This window comes from Oncorhynchus mykiss, chromosome 25, assembly GCF_057628025.1.
Source record: "Oncorhynchus mykiss isolate SJ-2025 chromosome 25, ASM5762802v1, whole genome shotgun sequence".
Lineage (NCBI taxonomy): Eukaryota > Metazoa > Chordata > Actinopteri > Salmoniformes > Salmonidae > Oncorhynchus > Oncorhynchus mykiss.
In genome coordinates, this window is record NC_143046.1 from 1,237,501 (window position 1) to 1,256,013 (window position 18,513).

The window sequence follows — 18,513 nt, forward strand, 5'->3', positions numbered from 1 at the left end:
CATGGCACGATTAGAAATAACATGTATTTGATGTAAATATGAATGTTAAAGAAAGTTAAAAACAGCTTTTAGCACCGTGGAGAAGTTGTCTGACAAGTTAGCAGAGACTCTCAGTGGAGAAATGGTAAAATGGTGAGAGAGAGAGAGATGAGGACAGGAGAGCAGAGTGGAGAGTGAGAGAGAGAGAGTGAGAGAGTGGAGAGTAGAGAGTGAGAGCGAGTGTGAGTGAGAGAGAGTGAGAGAGAGTGAGAGAGAGTGAGAGAGAGTGAGAGACAGTGAGAGAGAGAGAGTGAGCGAGAGAGAGAGGTCTGATATTAGTAGAAGACCTCTACTAAACTAAAAACAGTCCTCAACTTAATAATATACTTGATGTTTGACAGTCTAACAGATATACAGTATGACAGTCTAACAGATATACAGTATGACAGTCTAACAGATATACAGTATGACAGTCTAACAGATATACAGTATGACAGTCTAACAGATATACAGTATGACAGTCTAACAGATATACAGTATGACAGTCTAACAGATATACAGTATGACAGTCTAACAGATATACAGTATGACAGTCTAACAGATATACAGTATGACAGTCTAACAGATATACAGTATGACAGTCTAGCAGATATACAGTATGACAGTCTAACAGATATACAGTATGACAGTCTAACAGATATACAGTATGACAGTCTAACAGATATACAGTATGACAGTCTAACAGATATACAGTATGACAGTCTAACAGATATACAGTATGACAGTCTAACAGATATACAGTATGACAGTCTAACAGATATACAGTATGACAGTCTAACAGATATACAGTATGACAGTCTAACAGATATACAGTATGACAGTCTAACAGATATACAGTATGACAGTCTAACAGATATACAGTATGACAGTCTAACAGATATACAGTATGACAGTCTATACAGTATGACAGTCTAACAGATATACAGTATGACAGTCTAACAGATATACAGTATGACAGTTTACAGATATACAGTATGACAGTCTAACAGATATACAGTATGACAGTCTAACAGATATACAGTATGACAGCCTAACAGATATACAGTATGACAGTCTAACAGATATACAGTATGACAGTCTAACAGATATACAGTATGACAGTCTAACAGATATACAGTATGACAGTCTAACAGATATACAGTATGACAGTCTAACAGATATACAGTATGACAGTCTAACAGATATACAGTATGACAGTCTAACAGATATACAGTATGACAGTCTAACAGATATACAGTATGACAGTCTAACAGATATACAGTATGACAGTCTAACAGATATACAGTATGACAGTCTAACAGATATACAGTATGACAGTCTAACAGATATACAGTATGACAGTCTAACAGATATACAGTATGACAGTCTAACAGATATACAGTATGACAGTCTAACAGATATACATTATGACAGTCTAACAGATATACAGTATGACAGTCTAACAGATATACAGTATGACAGTCTAACAGATATACATTATGACAGTCTAACAGATATACATTATGACAGTCTAACAGATATACAGTATGACAGTCTAACAGATATACATTATGACAGTCTAACAGATATACAGTATGACAGTCTAACAGATATACAGTATGACAGTCTAACAGATATACAGTATGACAGTCTAACAGATATACAGTATGACAGTCTAACAGATATACAGTATGACAGTCTAACATATATACAGTATGACAGTCTAACAGATATACAGTATGACAGTCTAACAGATATACAGTATGACAGTCTAACAGATATACAGTATGACAGTCTAACAGATATACAGTATGACAGTCTAACAGATATACAGTATGACAGTCTAACAGATATACAGTATGACAGTCTAACAGATATACAGTATGACAGTCCAACAGATATACAATATGACAGTCTAGCAGATATACAGTATGACAGTTTAACAGATATACTTATGTATATATATATATATATAATAATTCCTAAATGTTTTCTCATAATAAGTGTAGTTTGCTGTGTTCCATCTAGAGGGAGCTGTGATCTTTATGTTCACTGAGAAATAACATGAAGTATTGAGATAAATCTGGCCTGCTTCGTATCCAGGAAGTCTGTCAGACTAGGACTGCTGAGATAGGATCAGTTAACATGAAGAATATCTGTCTCTGTCTGTCTGTCTGTCTGTCTGTCTGTCTGTCTGTCTGTCTGTCTGTCTGTCTGTCTGTCGAGAATGTGTCATCTCTCCAGTCAACAAAACATTTATCCTTCAGGATGGCCTGGCTCGGTGACATCATCAGCTCTCCAAATATATCTTCTGGTTTATTATCCAAAACACATTTATACCAGAAACACATTTATACTTTACTTCCATTCCACAGGATATAGAAAAGAGCAAATATTAGGTTTAAGTGTATAGCTAGAGGAAGGCTTAGCTAGTCTCAGCCCTGGGTTGGAGGAGCATGTTGACAGACAGACAAGCCAACCACACCAGCTAGGCTGCATCCTAAATGGCCCCCTCCTCCCTATATACTGTAGTGCACTACTTTTGACCAGGTTCCCCATAGGAAAGAGGGAGCCAAGGGGGGCTCAGTCTACAACCTTGTGGTTAAACATTTGACCTAAGGCTGGAATAAAAGCCTACTGATTAACGTCTATTTGTATCATTCGGCCGTCTCTCTCACTCTTTCTTTATTTTCCAGTTGTCTCTCTCATGTTGACATGATATTCGGATCTTCTCTGTTTTACAGCTGTAGCTAAACCACTGCGCCATGGCAACCTTGGATGGTTTTCCCGCCAGTTTCTATGGGGAGCCGGGGGTGTTGGGTATGTTGGCCAATGGGATCAGTGCGTTCCTGGTTCTACTGCAGAACTTCAACACAGCTAGAACCGGAGTATCTGCAGAGGGGGTGGAGAACATTCTGGCAGGTACGCTAATCAATCCATCCATCACAATCACTTTCACAATGACTAACCCTACTCTTTTCCCTGTTCTTGATGTGTTGTGTTTCAGGTGTTGTTCAACATCCCTGTGTTGTGTTTCAGGTGTTGTTCAACATCATTGTGTTGTGTTTCAGGTGGTTGTTCAACATCACTGTGTTGTGTTTCAGGTGTTGTTCAACATCATTGTGTTGTGTTTCAGGTGTTGTTCAACAGCACTGTGTTGTGTTTCAGGTGTTGTTCAACATCATTGTGTTGTGTTTCAGGTGTTGTTCAACAGCACTGTGTTGTGTTTCAGGTGTTGTTCAACATCACTGTGTTGTGTTTCAGGTGGTTGTTCAACATCATTGTGTTGTGTTTCAGGTGGTTGTTCAACATCACTGTGTTGTGTTTCAGGTGTTGTTCAACAGCACTGTGTTGTGTTTCAGGTGTTGTTCAACATCATTGTGTTGTGTTTCAGGTGTTGTTCAACATCACTGTGTTGTGTTTCAGGTGTTGTTCAACATCACTGTGTTGTGTTTCAGGTGTTGTTCAACATCATTGTGTTGTGTTTCAGGTGGTTGTTCAACATCATTGTGTTGTGTTTCAGGTGTTGTTCAACATCACTGTGTTGTGTTTCAGGTGGTTGTTCAACATCACTGTGTTGTGTTTCAGGTGGTTGTTCAACATCACTGTGTTGTGTTTCAGGTGGTTGTTCAACATCACTGTGTTGTGTTTCAGGTGTTGTTCAACATCACTGTGTTGTGTTTCAGGTGTTGTTCAACAGCACTGTGTTGTGTTTCAGGTGTTGTTCAACATCACTGTGTTGTGTTTCAGGTGTTGTTCAACATCATTGTGTTGTGTTTCAGGTGGTTGTTCAACATCACTGTGTTGTGTTTCAGGTGTTGTTCAACATCACTGTGTTGTGTTTCAGGTGTTGTTCAACAGCACTGTGTTGTGTTTCAGGTGTTGTTCAACATCATTGTGTTGTGTTTCAGGTGGTTGTTCAACATCACTGTGTTGTGTTTCAGGTGTTGTTCAACATCACTGTGTTGTGTTTCAGGTGTTGTTCAACAGCACTGTGTTGTGTTTCAGGTGTTGTTCAACATCACTGTGTTGTGTTTCAGGTGTTGTTCAACATCACTGTGTTGTGTTTCAGGTGGTTGTTCAACATCATTGTGTTGTGTTTCAGGTGTTCATCTCATCCTGATAGGTGGAGTGTGTCAGCTGATTGCCGGCCTCTTGTCGTTCCGTAAATACGACCACCTGAGTGGCACCGCCTTCATTGGCTATGCAGCTCTCTGGGGCAGCTATGGTGCCACACGCATCTTCCTGGGTGCATCCCAATCAATCACAACTAACCTGACCATGTCACATGACCTGATGAGTAACACGACCCCGCTCACTGCCCTCACGACCAACCTATCCCTGTCGGCTGAACTCTGGAACAGCACCTCGCAGAGCCCTGATTGGCTGTCTCTCCTGCTCATCCCCCAGTCTGCCATCGCGGGATTGGTCCCCTACATCCTTCTATCCTTCCTATTGGCCTTCTGCTCTGCCACGGTAAACGTCATCATGCCCTTCGTGTTCGGTGCCATCACGCTTACCCTGCTGTTTGAGGCTGTGGCGGTGGGCGTGTCCTCGGCCTGGCCACTGGTCGTCTCTGGCATTCTAGAACTCCTCATCCTCCTTTTCGCCGTGTACGGCAGCGCCGCCCTGTTGGTGAAAGGTCTGGCGCAGCGCTATGTCCTCAAGGGGTTCGGCACGCCGCTGTTCAACGTGCTCCTGCTGGGGACCAACAGCCCTGCGGCCAGCGCCCAGAGCCTGGGACAGGAGAAGAAGAAGAACACCAAGTACGCTGAACCTCAGGCGCTCTTCTTCTTCTGTGACACGGTGTCTCCCTTCATCATGTTGTTCTACAGCTTTGGATACGTCACATCCTTCTCCCTGGGTGCTGTGTGGGTCTCCATAATCTCTGCTGCTCAACTCCTCTCTAGCTACTACGCTCACCTGCGGCAAGATGGCTACCTGGTCACCAAGGCCGGCCTGCATGCCACCTACTGGCTTACCAAGGCGTGGGAGGAGTTTGTGTTGTCGGCTGTGATCGTGTCGGAGCCGGAGAGAGAGGTGGCTACTGGGAGACAGGCGATGGTTGGTGATTGGTTCTTCGTGGCGGTGGCGCTCCTCCTCCTAGTTGTCAGTCTGAGTAATGACACCCTGGAGGTTACCCATAATGCTCTGTTCCTGCTGCTGTCCGTCTCCACGGTCCCCCAGATCCCCCTCCAGAGGTACTATGTGTTCTTCGGGGTGTCCTGTTCCCTGTTCGCCTCCGCTTCGCTCTACGGGACATTTTGCCGCCTGATCAACTCCATCGCTGAGAAGAGTCTGATCCCGGTGGGTCCTCAGCCCATCTCCTCCGACCGTCTCCACTCCTTCCTGTCCTGCTTTCGCTCCCCAGGGAAACTCCAGGGGGCGCTGCCTTCATCATCATCAGCATCCTCCCCGACCAATCAGATCCCTGATGCTCTGTTCTACCTGACCAACGGCGTGGCCGCTCTCTCGGCGCTCCACGCGGCCTCATCCAGTCAGAGCGTGTCCTTCCTGCGACTGAGTGTTCCCTGGGTTCTGGTATCTGGAGCGGTGGTACAGGGGTTCGTCAGCAGGCTGCAGGTCAGAGGAGGACAGAGGTTTGGCTCCGTCATCCCATCCTTCTACCTGTCTGTCTGGGCCACCTGGACATGGTATCGCTTCGCAGGTATGTGGATGACTTCAAGCTAACACTAACCAATCCTAACTGGAGTTAACTTTTTTCATAACTAGGAAAAGCCCCATAAAAATTCAGACTCCAGCCACCCAAGCCATAGAATATTCTCTCTGCTACCGCACGGCAAGCAGTACCAATGTACCAAGTCTGCAACCAACAGGACCCTGAAACACTTCTACCTCTTCTACCCTGTATATACAGCCATGTTATTATCTGATACCCTGTATATATAGCCATGTTATTGTCTGATACCCCGTATATATAGCCATGTTATTATCTGATACCCTGTATATACAGCCATGTTATTATCTGATAACCTGTATATATAGCCATGTTATTATCTGATACCCTGTATATATAGCCATGTTATTATCTGATAACCTGTATATATAGCCATGTTATTATCTCATACCCTGTATAGATAGCCATGTTATTATCTGGTACCCTGTATATATAGCCATGCTATTACCTGATACCCTGTATATATAGCCATGTTATTATCTCATACCCTGTATATATAGCCATGTTATTATCTCGTACCCTGTATATATAGCCATGTTATTATCTGATACCCTGTATATATAGCCATCTTATTACCTGATACCCCGTATATATAGCCATGTAATTACCTGATACCCTGTATATATAGCCATGTTATTTTCTCGTACCCTGTATATATAGCCATGTTATTATCTCGTACCTTGTATATATAGCCATGTTATTTTCTCGTACCTTGTATATATAGCCATGTTATTATCTCGTACCCTGTATATATAGCCATGTTATTATCTCATACCCTGTATATATAGCCATGTTATTATCTGATACCCTGTATATATAGCCATCTTATTACCTGATACCCCGTATATATAGCCATGTTATTATCTGATACCCTGTATATATAGCCATCTTATTACCTGATACCCCGTATATATAGCCATGTTATTACCTCATGCCCTGTTGTTGTTGTTGTTGTTGATGTTGTTGTTGATCTTGTTGTTGTTGCTGTTGATGTGCTTGTTGTTAATGTTGTTGTTAATGTTGTTGATGTTGTTGTTGATGTTGTTGATGTGGTTGTTGTTGCTGTTGTTGTTGTTGTTGTTGCTGTCTCCATGCTCTGTTGCCTGTTTCAGTAAAAAATCTCTGTGTTCTTTTCTCAGGCCCCTTGCTGCAGATCTCTCCAGTAGGATCCTATGGGTTTACAGCTGGAGCCATCGCTTTCCTGGTCATCAACGCTTTCCTCATGCTCATCGGTCAGTCTTTACATGAAATCATCTATATCTACCTCTTGTCCTGATGCAATACAGAGGGAGAGAAGAACGGAGTGGGTTTTCCCTAATGTCATTCTATTCCCTACACAGCCCCATGGGTCCTGGTCTAAAGTAGTGCACTATATAGAGAATAGGCCCTGGTCTAAAGTAGTGCACTATATAGAGAATAGGCCCTGGTCTAAAGTGGTGCACTATATAGGGAATAGGGCACTGGTCTACAGTAGTGCACTATATAGGGAATAGGTTACTGGTCTAAAGTAGTGCCCACTCCATGGTAACCTGGTCCTAACCCTCTCCATGGTAACTTGGTCCTAACCCTCTCCATGTTAACCTGGTCCTAACCCTCTCCATGGTAACCTGGTCCTAACCCTCTCCATGGTAACCTGGTCCTAACCCTATCCATGGTAACCTGGTCCTAACCCTCTCCATGGTAACCTGGTCCTAACCCTCTCCATGGTAACCTGGTCCTAACCCTCTCCATGGTAACCTGGTCCTAACCCTCTCCATGGTAACCTGGTCCTAACCCACTCCATGGTAACCTGGTCCTAAACCTCTCCATGGTAACCTGGTCCTAACCCTCTCCATGGTAACCTGGTCCTAACCCTTTCCATGGTAACCTGGTCCTAACCCTCTCCATGGTAACCTGGTCCTAACCCTCTCCACGGTAACCTGGTCCTAACCCTCTCCATGGTAACCTGGTCCTAAGCCTCCTCATGGTAACCTGGTCCTAACCCTCTCCATGGTAACCTGGTCCGAAACCTCTCCATGGTAACCTGGTCCTAAGCCTCTCCATGGTAACCTGGTCCTAACCCACTCCATGGTAACCTGGTCCGAAACCTCTCCATGGTAACCTGGTCCTAACCCTCTCCATGGTAACCTGGTCCTAACCCTCTCCATGGTAACCTGGTCCTAACCCTCTCCATGGTAACCTGGTCCTAACCCTCTTCATGGTAACCTGGTCCTAACCCTCTCCATGGTAACCTGGTCCTAACCCTCTCCATGGTAACCTGGTCCTAACCCCCTCCATGGTAACCTGATCCTAACCCTCTCCATGGTAACCTGGTCCTAACCCTCTCCATGGTAACCTGGTCCTAACCCTCTCCATGGTAACCTGGTCCTAACCCTCTCCATGGTAACCTGGTCCTAACCCTCTCCATGGTAACCTGGTCCTAAACATCTCCATGGTAACCTGGTCCTAACCCTCTCCATGGTAACCTGGTCCTAACCCTCTCCATGGTAACCTGGTCCTAACCCCCTCCATGGTAACCTGGTCCTAACCCCCTCCATGGTAACCTGGTCCTAACCCTCTCCATGGTAACCTGATCCTAACCCTCTCCATGGTAACCTGGTCCTAACCCTCTCCATGGTAACCTGGTCCTAACCCTCTCCATGGTAACCTGGTCCTAACCCTCTCCATGGTAACCTGGTCCTAACCCCCTCCATGGTAACCTGGTCCTAACCCCCTCCATGGTAACCTGGTCCTAACCCTCTCCATGGTAACCTGGTCCTAACCCTCTCCATGGTAACCTGGTCCTAACCCCCTCCATGGTAACCTGGTCCTAACCCCCTCCATGGTAACCTGGTCCTAACCCTATCCATGGTAACCTGGTCTTAACCCTCTCCATGGTAACCTGGTCCTAACCCTCTCCATGGTAACCTGGTCCTAACCCTCTCCATGGTAACCTGGTCCTAACCCCCTCCATGGTAACCTGGTCCTAACCCCCTCCATGGTAACCTGGTCCTAACCCTCTCCATGGTAACCTGATCCTAACCCTCTCCATGGTAACCTGGTCCTAACCCTCTCCATGTCCCCTCCAGCTGCGTATGGTAACCTGGTCCTAACCCTCTCCATGGTAACCTGGTCCTAACCCTCTCCATGTCTCCTCCAGCTGCGTATGGTAACCTGGTCCTAACCCTCTCCATGTCTCCTCCAGCTGCGTATGGTAACCTGGTCCTCTTGTCTCTGACCGTGGTCATGGAGATAGTTCTGGTGTGTTTCCTCCTGTCCACTCTGCAACAGCTCCCCTACCAGCTGGAGAGTAAGTGACCTGCTTTTCACCTCCCTACACTGACAGGACTCACATTCTACATAAACGGCTCAGGAGGCTCCTGAGGGGAGAACGGCTCATAATAATGGCCGGAACGGAGCAAATGGAATGGCATCAACCACCTTGAAACTATGTGTTTGATGTATTTGCTACCATTCCACTGATTCTGTTCCAGTCAATAGAACAAGCCCTCATTTCTTCCCAATGAAGGTTCCACCAACCTATTGTGATATACAGTAAGGCTGAAACCCAAAACCAACACTTGGCCATCTGCCCTTTATGGAGTGATCGGAGTGGTTGAAGTGTTGGGTTTGTGATTCAGACAGTGTTATGTGGTATCCATCAATACGTTTGCTGCTCAAACAGTAACTGTAAAATGTACACATTATTTTGCAATCTAGATGTCAGCTGTGTAACTGTTCTAACACATTTCTGGCGTTGTTCTTGTAGTTGCCATGCTAGCTGTGTTCTCTGTCATCTGTCTATATGGAACCCTGGCATCACTGGTCAACTGTACCTTCCGTCAGAGTGTGATGCCCATGGGGCCTCCACTGGTTAAGGTGAGAACAAGGCACTATTCCATTCTGTTGCTTTCCACTGGATGAGCTGACAAGTAGAATGGAGTGGGTTCATGTGCTTCATTACATTTTATTCTACTTTTCTCCAATCCAGTTCATTCCTTTTCTATTGTGTTCCATATCGTGTGTCTCTCTCCCTGTGTTGTTGTGTCTCAGGATGTGAATCAGCAGCAGAAGTCCTCCCCTGCCCTGCCTTGTCCCGTGGCAGACTCCAGACTGACCAGCGGTCTTCTGAAGATCTCCAGACTGCTGGACGACGGGGGGGTCTGTGGAATCCCCACCGATACGGTCTACGCCCTGGCCGCATCCTGCAAGAACCCTCAGGCCATCGAGAACATCTACAACATTAAGGACCGTCCAGCAGAGAAACCCATCTGTATCTGTATCTCCAGTGTGGAGCAGCTGGTGGCAGCCAAGCCCCCATTCAGCTCTCTACTCTGGGAATTCATGAGGAACGTCTACCCTGGAGGGATCAGCTGCATCGTCAGCAAGGGAGACTGGCTACTCAGACTGGGTAAGGGGTGAGGAGGGGGAGGAGAGGAGGAGAGGGGAGGAGGAGGGTGGCTTCAACTGCATTGGGATTTGAAATAGTTTTTTTAAACTTTATTTAACTAAGCAAGTCAGTTAAGAACAAATTCTTATTTTCAATGACAGCCTAGGAACAGTGGGTTGACTGCCTGTTCAGGTGCAGAATTACAGATATGTACCTTGTCAACTAAGGGGTTTGAACTTGCAACCTTCCGCTTACTAGTCCAACGCTCTAACCACTAGGCTACCCTGCCGGGTCACATTGGTTTAGAGTTAGGGATACTCTCAGAAATGGTTTGATAACAGCATGCCTGATTTCCACTTATTGAAACAACATATTATTTGGTGTCTTTATTCTATATTGTGAGCGATCATTCGATTGATGTTCTAATTGTTTACCTATGTTGTCCAGGTGTGGGTCCGGCCTACGACCGCGTGGGGACCAATGATAGCATCATGATCCGAGTCCCTGACCACACCGTCACAGGACACCTGTGTAACATCACCGGACCACTTGCAATCACCTCAGCCAATCCCAGTGGAGAACCCGACAGCACGCACCACGACATGGTCATCAGGTAAAGTCCTATCATAACACTCACCTGTACCCACCAGTACCCACCTCTACTCACCTGTACTTGCCTGTTCTCACCTCTACCCACCTGTATTCGCCTGTTCTCACCTGTACTCACCTGTACCCACCTGTACCCACCTGTACTCACCTGTACCCACCTGTACCCTGTACTCACCTTTACTTAAGCACTTAAGCCTGTTGGTATGCTATGCTGCCTTCATCAGATAGTTTGAACAGCTATGCTGCCTTCATCAGATAGTTTGAACAGCTATGCTGCCTTCATCAGATAGTTTGAACAGCTATGCTGCCTTCATCAGATAGTTTGAACAGCTATGCTGCCTTCATCAGATAGTTTGAACAGCTATCCTCCCTTCATCAGATAGTTTGAACAGCTATGCTGCCTTCATCAGATAGTTTGAACAGCTATGCTCCCTTCATCAGATAGTTTGAACAGCTATCCTCCCTTCATCAGATAGTTTGAACAGCTATGCTGCCTTCATCAGATAGTTTGAACAGCTATGCTCCCTTCATCAGATAGTTTGAACAGCTATCCTCCCTTCATCAGATAGTTTGAACAGCTATGCTGCCTTCATTAGATAGTTTGAACAGCTATGCTGCCTTCATGCTGATGGTGATACTGAAAGTGATGTCAGTATTGAAGTATTTTTTCTATCTTGGATTGCTGGTTGTATTGTAAACTGGTCTGATATTTCCTGTCAGACTGGTTTCATATCAGTCAGCCTGCTGTGTAAATATCCAGTTCTACTAATATATCTGTGTTAATCAGTCCTCTGCCTTGTGTCCTGCTGGCTGTAGGGTCATGATGATTAGTTTCCATTGATGGTAGGTGCCGTTTAAGAATAGTGAGGACGATTATTTTTCTAAGAGCATGGCCTTAAATCTATTACAGCATATTGAATGACTGGAATTCATTATTCCATTCATCCAGTTCAATGTAACAGTGATCGGTTTAGGCTACTACATGATACTCTAATTTTCCCTCTACCCATCATGAGGTTGCTACAACCTAGCCCACGAATGAAAGTTTACAATGTAGGTGCACAGGTCGTGTAATCAAGGTGACAGACAGTGACACATTCAATACCGCCTTGCCTGCATCTAGCTGATCTAGGGTGGAATCAGTCGTACAAACAAAATCAAATCAAATCAAATGTTATTAGTCACATACAACAGGTGTAGTAGACCTTACAGTGAAATGCTGAATACAACAGGTGTAGTAGACCTCACAGTGAAATGCTGAATACAACAGGTGTAGTAGACCTTACAGTGAAATGCTGAATACAACAGGTGTAGTAGACCTTACAGTGAAATGCTGAATACAACAGGTGTAGTAGACCTCACAGTGAAATGCTGAATACAACAGGTGTAGTAGACCTCACAGTGAAATGCTGAATACAACAGGTGTAGTAGACCTCACAGTGAAATGCTGAATACAACAGGTGTAGTAGACCTTACAGTGAAATGCTGAATACAACAGGTGTAGTAGACCTTACAGTGAAATGCTGAATACAACAGGTGTAGTAGACCTCACAGTGAACTGCTGAATACAACAGGTGTAGTAGACCTCACAGTGAAATGCTGAATACAACAGGTGTAGTAGATCTTACAGTGAAATGCTGAATACAACAGGTGTAGTAGACCTCACAGTGAAATGCTGAATACAACAGGTGTAGTAGACCTCACAGTGAAATGCTGAATACAACAGGTGTAGTAGACCTCACAGTGAAATGCTGAATACAACAGGTGTAGTAGACCTCACAGTGAAATGCTGAATACAACAGGTGTAGTAGACCTTACAGTGAAATGCTGAATACAACAGGTGTAGTAGACCTCACAGTGAAATGCTGAATACAACAGGTGTAGTAGACCTTACAGTGAAATGCTGAATACAACAGGTGTAGTAGACCTCACAGTGAAATGCTGAATACAACAGGTGTAGTAGACCTTACAGTGAAATGCTGAATACAACAGGTGTAGTAGACCTTACAGTGAAATGCTGAATACAACAGGTGTAGTAGACCTTACAGTGAAATGCTGAATACAACAGGTGTAGTAGACCTCACAGTGAAATGCTGAATACAACAGGTGTAGTAGACCTTACAGTGAAATGCTGAATACAACAGGTGTAGTAGATCTTACAGTGAAATACTGAATACAACAGGTGTAGTAGACCTCACAGTGAAATGCTGAATACAACAGGTGTAGTAGATCTTACAGTGAAATGCTGAATACAACAGGTGTAGTAGACCTCACAGTGAAATGCTGAATACAACAGGTGTAGTAGACCTCACAGTGAAATGCTGAATACAACAGGTGTAGTAGACCTCACAGTGAAATGCTGAATACAACAGGTGTAGTAGACCTCACAGTGAAGTTATGAATACAACAGGTGTAGTAGACCTTACAGTGAAATGCTGAATACAACAGGTGTAGTAGACCTCACAGTGAAATGCTGAATACAACAGGTGTAGTAGACCTCACAGTGAAATGCTGAATACAACAGGTGTAGTAGACCTCACAGTGAAATGCTGAATACAACAGGTGTAGTAGACCTTACAGTGAAATACTGAATACAACAGGTGTAGTAGACCTCACAGTGAAATGCTGAATACAACAGGTGTAGTAGACCTTACAGTGAAATGCTGAATACAACAGGTGTAGTAGACCTCACAGTGAAATGCTGAATACAACAGGTGTAGTAGACCTCACAGTGAAATGCTGAATACAACAGGTGTAGTAGACCTTACAGTGAAATGCTGAATACAACAGGTGTAGTAGACCTTACTGTTAAATGCTGAATACAACAGGTGTAGTAGACCTTACAGTGAAATTATGAATACAACAGGTGTAGTAGACCTTACAGTGAAATGCTGAATACAACAGGTGTAGTAGACCTCACAGTGAAATGCTGAATACAACAGGTGTAGTAGACCTTACAGTGAAATGCTGAATACAACAGGTGTAGTAGACCTTACAGTGAAATGCTGAATACAACAGGTGTAGTAGACCTTACAGTGAAATGCTGAATACAACAGGTGTAGTAGACCTTACAGTGAAATGCTGAATACAACAGGTGTAGTAGACCTTACAGTGAAATGCTGAATACAACAGGTGTAGTAGACCTCACAGTGAACTGCTGAATACAACAGGTGTGTAGACCTTACAGTGAAATGCTGAATACAACAGGTGTAGTAGACCTCACAGTGAAATGCTGAATACAACAGGTGTAGTAGACCTTACAGTGAAATGCTGAATACAGCAGGTGTAGTAGACCTTACAGTGAAATGCTGAATACAACAGGTGTAGGTAGACCTTACTGTGAAATGCTGAATACAACAGGTGTAGTAGACCTTACAGTGAAATGCTGAATACAACAGGTGTAGTAGACCTCACAGTGAAATGCTGAATACAACAGGTGTAGTAGACCTTACAGTGAACTGCTGAATACAACAGGTGTAGTAGACCTTACAGTGAAATGCTGAATACAACAGGTGTAGTAGACCTTACAGTGAAATGCTGAATACAACAGGTGTAGTAGACCTTACAGTGAAATGCTGAATACAACAGGTGTAGTAGACCTTACAGTGAAATGCTGAATACAACAGGTGTAGTAGACCTCACAGTGAAATGCTGAATACAACAGGTGTAGTAGACCTTACAGTGAACTGCTGAATACAACAGGTGTAGTAGACCTTACAGTGAAATGCTGAATACAACAGGTGTAGTAGACCTTACAGTGAAATGCTGAATACAACAGGTGTAGTAGATCTTACAGTGAAATGCTGAATACAACAGGTGTAGTAGACCTTACAGTGAAATGCTGAATACAACAGGTGTAGTAGACCTTACTGTTAAATGCTGAATACAACAGGTGTAGTAGACCTCACAGTGAACTGCTGAATACAACAGGTGTGTAGACCTTACAGTGAAATGCTGAATACAACAGGTGTAGTAGACCTTACAGTGAAATTATGAATACAACAGGTGTAGTAGACCTTACAGTGAAATTATGAATACAACAGGTGTAGTAGACCTTACAGTGAAATGCTGAATACAACAGGTGTAGTAGACCTCACAGTGAAATGCTGAATACAACAGGTGTAGTAGACCTTACAGTGAAATGCTGAATACAACAGGTGTAGTAGACCTTACAGTGAAATGCTGAATACAACAGGTGTAGTAGACCTTACAGTGAAATGCTGAATACAACAGGTGTAGTAGACCTTACAGTGAAATGCTGAATACAACAGGTGTAGTAGACCTTACAGTGAAATGCTGAATACAACAGGTGTAGTAGACCTTACAGTGAAATGCTGAATACAACAGGTGTAGTGAACCTACTCTGACACTGTCTGTCTCTATGTGTATCCTAGTCGGCTGGGGCAATCTAAACCTAACCTAAACCTGAACCTGAACCTACTCTGACACTGTCTGTCTCTATGTGTATCCTAGTCGGCTGGGCCAATCTAAACCTGAACCTGAACCTGAACCTGAACCTACTCTGACACTGTCTGTCTCTATGTGTATCCTAGTCGGCTGGGCCAATCTAAACCTGAACCTGAACCTACTCTGACACTGTCTGTCTCTATGTGTATCCTAGTCGGCTGGGCCATAAGATCCAGGGGGTTCTGTGTGACGGGGATTCCAACGAGATCGTAGCCTCAACGGTGGTGAACTGCCTCAAGATAGATGAAGGTATGATGTTACAGAACAGAAGCACACTACAATAACTAATTACTAACCTCTTAGGTTGTGTTGTCCTGTCTTGGGATGGAACATTCTGGAAACTTTCCCCAAATTCCCAGGCTTTCCAGAAATACAGGTTGAAAGATTCCTTGATTTCAAAGAATCCTCTGACCAGGATTTCTGGAAAACCTGGGAACGTTACTGGGACATTGCAACCCTTGTCCCACCCTATGATTCATTGTGTGTCAGTGATCACTCAGTCAATATTGTGTTTCCTCCTCCTCCAGGCACGATTAGTATCGTGAGGGAAGGCTGCGTCCCGGCTGTGAAGGTCCGACAGATCTTTGAGAGGGTGAAGACCAGTATGTTGTGAGGAGGACCCTTCCCTCCGTCCCTCCATCCTCTGTTCCACCCAGCTCCCCTCCCCCATTCTCTCCCTCCATCCTCTGTTGACCAATGACGACACTCAGATCAGATACTGGACCCACCCACCTCAGGCCACCATCCAATATGTCTCTCAAACATGTTGAGGAACAGTTGTTACATATTTATTCTGTATGTTGTCGATGTAATCATATATAAATATGTGCATTTTAGATTCGATTTTAGGATTATAAGTATGTTTTGTTTTGTTCTGTATGATTTGATTATGTAAAATGAAGTGTTAACAGAAATTATACGATTAATGAAGGATGATGTAGTTCTCTAAATTAGGGATTAATGAAGGATGATGTAGTACTCTAAATGAGGGATTAATGAAGGATGATGTAGTACTCTAAATGAGGGATTAATGAAGGATGATGTAATACTCTAAATGAGGGATTAAGGAAGGATGATGTAGTACTCTAAATGAGTGATTAATGAAGGATGATGTAGTGCTCTAAATGAGGGATTAATGAAGGATGATGTAGTGCTCTAAATGAGGGATTAATGAAGGATGATGTAGTACTCTAAATGAGGGATTAATGAAGGGTGATGTAGTACTCTAAATGAGTGATTAATGAAGGATGATGTAGTGCTCTAAATGAGGGATTAATGAAGGATGATGTAGTGCTCTAAATGAGGGATTAATGAAGGATGATGTAGTACTCTAAATGAGGGATTAATGAAGGGTGATGTAGTACTCTAAATGAGGGATTAATGAAGGATGATGTAGTGCTCTAAATTAGGGATTAATGAAGGATGATGTAGTACTCTAAATGAGGGATTAAAGAAGGATGATGTAGAACTCTAAATGAGGGATTAATGAAGGATGATGTAGTTCTCTAAATGAGGGATTAGTGAAGGATGATGTAGTACTCTAAATGAGGGATTAATGAAGGATGATGTAGAACTCTAAATGAGGGATTAATGAAGGATGATGTAGTTCTCTAAATGAGGGATTAATGAAGGATGATGTAGAACTCTAAATGAGGGATTAATGAAGGATGATGTATGTGAATGTACGATGCTGCTGGGTATAAATTAATAATACATTATTGTGAAGTACTGTTTAACTGGGAATATATATATATTGTTTAATATGGGAGATTGACGCAGGCCAAATGCATACATGCAACATTGAAAAGCATTATTTGCTTTGGCAATTTACTGCAATAGATCCATGTACATAGTGAAGTTATACTTTTAAAAAAACTGTTGTAGATCCATGTATATAGTGAAGTTATACTTTAAAAAAAAACTGTTGTAGATCCATGTATATAGTGAAGTTATACTTTCAGAATAAAACTCTAATTAAATATACTTATTTCTCCACTTTGTTCTGCTCTGTAACCAACATTTCAGATCATCAAATCAAACGATATTTTCCACATGTGCCAAATACAGCAGGGGTAGACTTTACCGTGAAATGCTGATTTACGAGCCCTTAACCAACGGTGAAGTTAAAAAGTAAGACACATGTTTGCTAAATTAATAAGGAAAAAGGAAGACAATGAAAACAATAACGAGGCTATAAACAGGAAGTAGCAGGTAATAACATGGCTATAAACAGGAAGTACCAGGTAGTAACAGGGCTATAAACAGGAAGTAGCAGGTAATAACATGGCTATAAACAGGAAGTACCAGGTAGTAACAGGGCTATAAACAGGAAGTACCAGGTAGTAACATGGCTATAAACAGGAAGTACCAGGTAGTAACATGGCTATAAACAGGGAGTACCAAGTAATATAATGGCTATATACAGGGAGTACCAGGTAATAACATGGCTATATACAAGGAGTACCAGGTAATAACATGGCTATATACAGGGATTACCAGGTAATAACATGGCTATATACAAGGAGTACCAGGTAATAACATGGCTATATACAGGGAGTACCAGGTAATAACATGTCTATAAACAGGAAGAACCAGGTAATAACATGGCTATATAAAGGAAGTACCAGGTAATAACATGGTTATATACTTGGAGTACCAGGTAATAACATGGCTGGATACAGGGAGTACCAGGTAATAACATGGCTATATACAGGGAATACCAGGTAATAACATGGCTATATACAGGGAGTACCAGGTAATAACATGGCTATATACAGGGAGTACCAGGTAATAACATGACTATATACAGGGAGGTAATATCATGGCTATATACAGGGAGTACCAGGTAATAACACGGCTATAAACATGGAGTACCAGGTAATAACATGGATATATACTTGGACTACCAGGTAATAACATGGTTATATACAGGGAGTACCAGGTAATAACATGGCTATATACAGGGAGGTAATAACATGGTTATATACAGGGAGTACCAGGTAATAACATGGCTATATACAGGAAGTACCAGGTAATAACATGGCTATATACAGGGAGTACCAGGTAATAACATGGCTATATACAGGGAGTACCAGGTAATAACATGGCTATATACAGGAAGTACCAGGTAATAACATGGCTATATACAGGGAGTACCAGGTAATAACATGGCTATATAAAGGGAGTACCAGGTAATAACATGGCTATAAACAGGAAGTACCAGGTAATAACATGGCTATATACAGGGAGTACCAGGTAATATCATGGGTATATACAGGGAGTACCAGGTAATAACATGGCTATATAAAGGGAGTATCAGGTAGTTGAGGTAACATGTACCATATGTAGGGGT

General features: G+C 43.1%; 1 protein-coding gene across 2 annotated transcripts in view; it reads left to right on the forward strand.

The window, feature by feature from the left end:
* LOC110504477 (uncharacterized) overlaps positions 1-17,144 on the forward strand; it is a 17,361-nt gene extending 217 nt beyond the window's left edge. Inside the window, exons 2-11 of one of the 2 annotated variants that reach the window (XM_090219236.1) lie at positions 2,763-2,940; positions 4,124-5,686; positions 6,856-6,948; positions 8,901-9,005; positions 9,465-9,574; positions 9,749-10,106; positions 10,533-10,698; positions 15,316-15,410; positions 15,689-15,792; positions 15,836-16,001. In XM_090219236.1, coding sequence (XP_090075362.1) covers positions 2,784-2,940; positions 4,124-5,686; positions 6,856-6,948; positions 8,901-9,005; positions 9,465-9,574; positions 9,749-10,106; positions 10,533-10,698; positions 15,316-15,410; positions 15,689-15,774 — 2,733 coding nt within the window. In that variant the 5' untranslated portion in view covers positions 2,763-2,783 and the 3' untranslated portion in view covers positions 15,775-15,792; positions 15,836-16,001. Of the gene's footprint in view, positions 1-2,762; positions 2,941-4,123; positions 5,687-6,855; positions 6,949-8,900; positions 9,006-9,464; positions 9,575-9,748; positions 10,107-10,532; positions 10,699-15,315; positions 15,411-15,688 lie in introns of both variants that reach the window. The other variant, XM_090219235.1, reaches the window with a different exon arrangement.
* Positions 17,145-18,513: the final 1,369 nt, after the last annotated feature.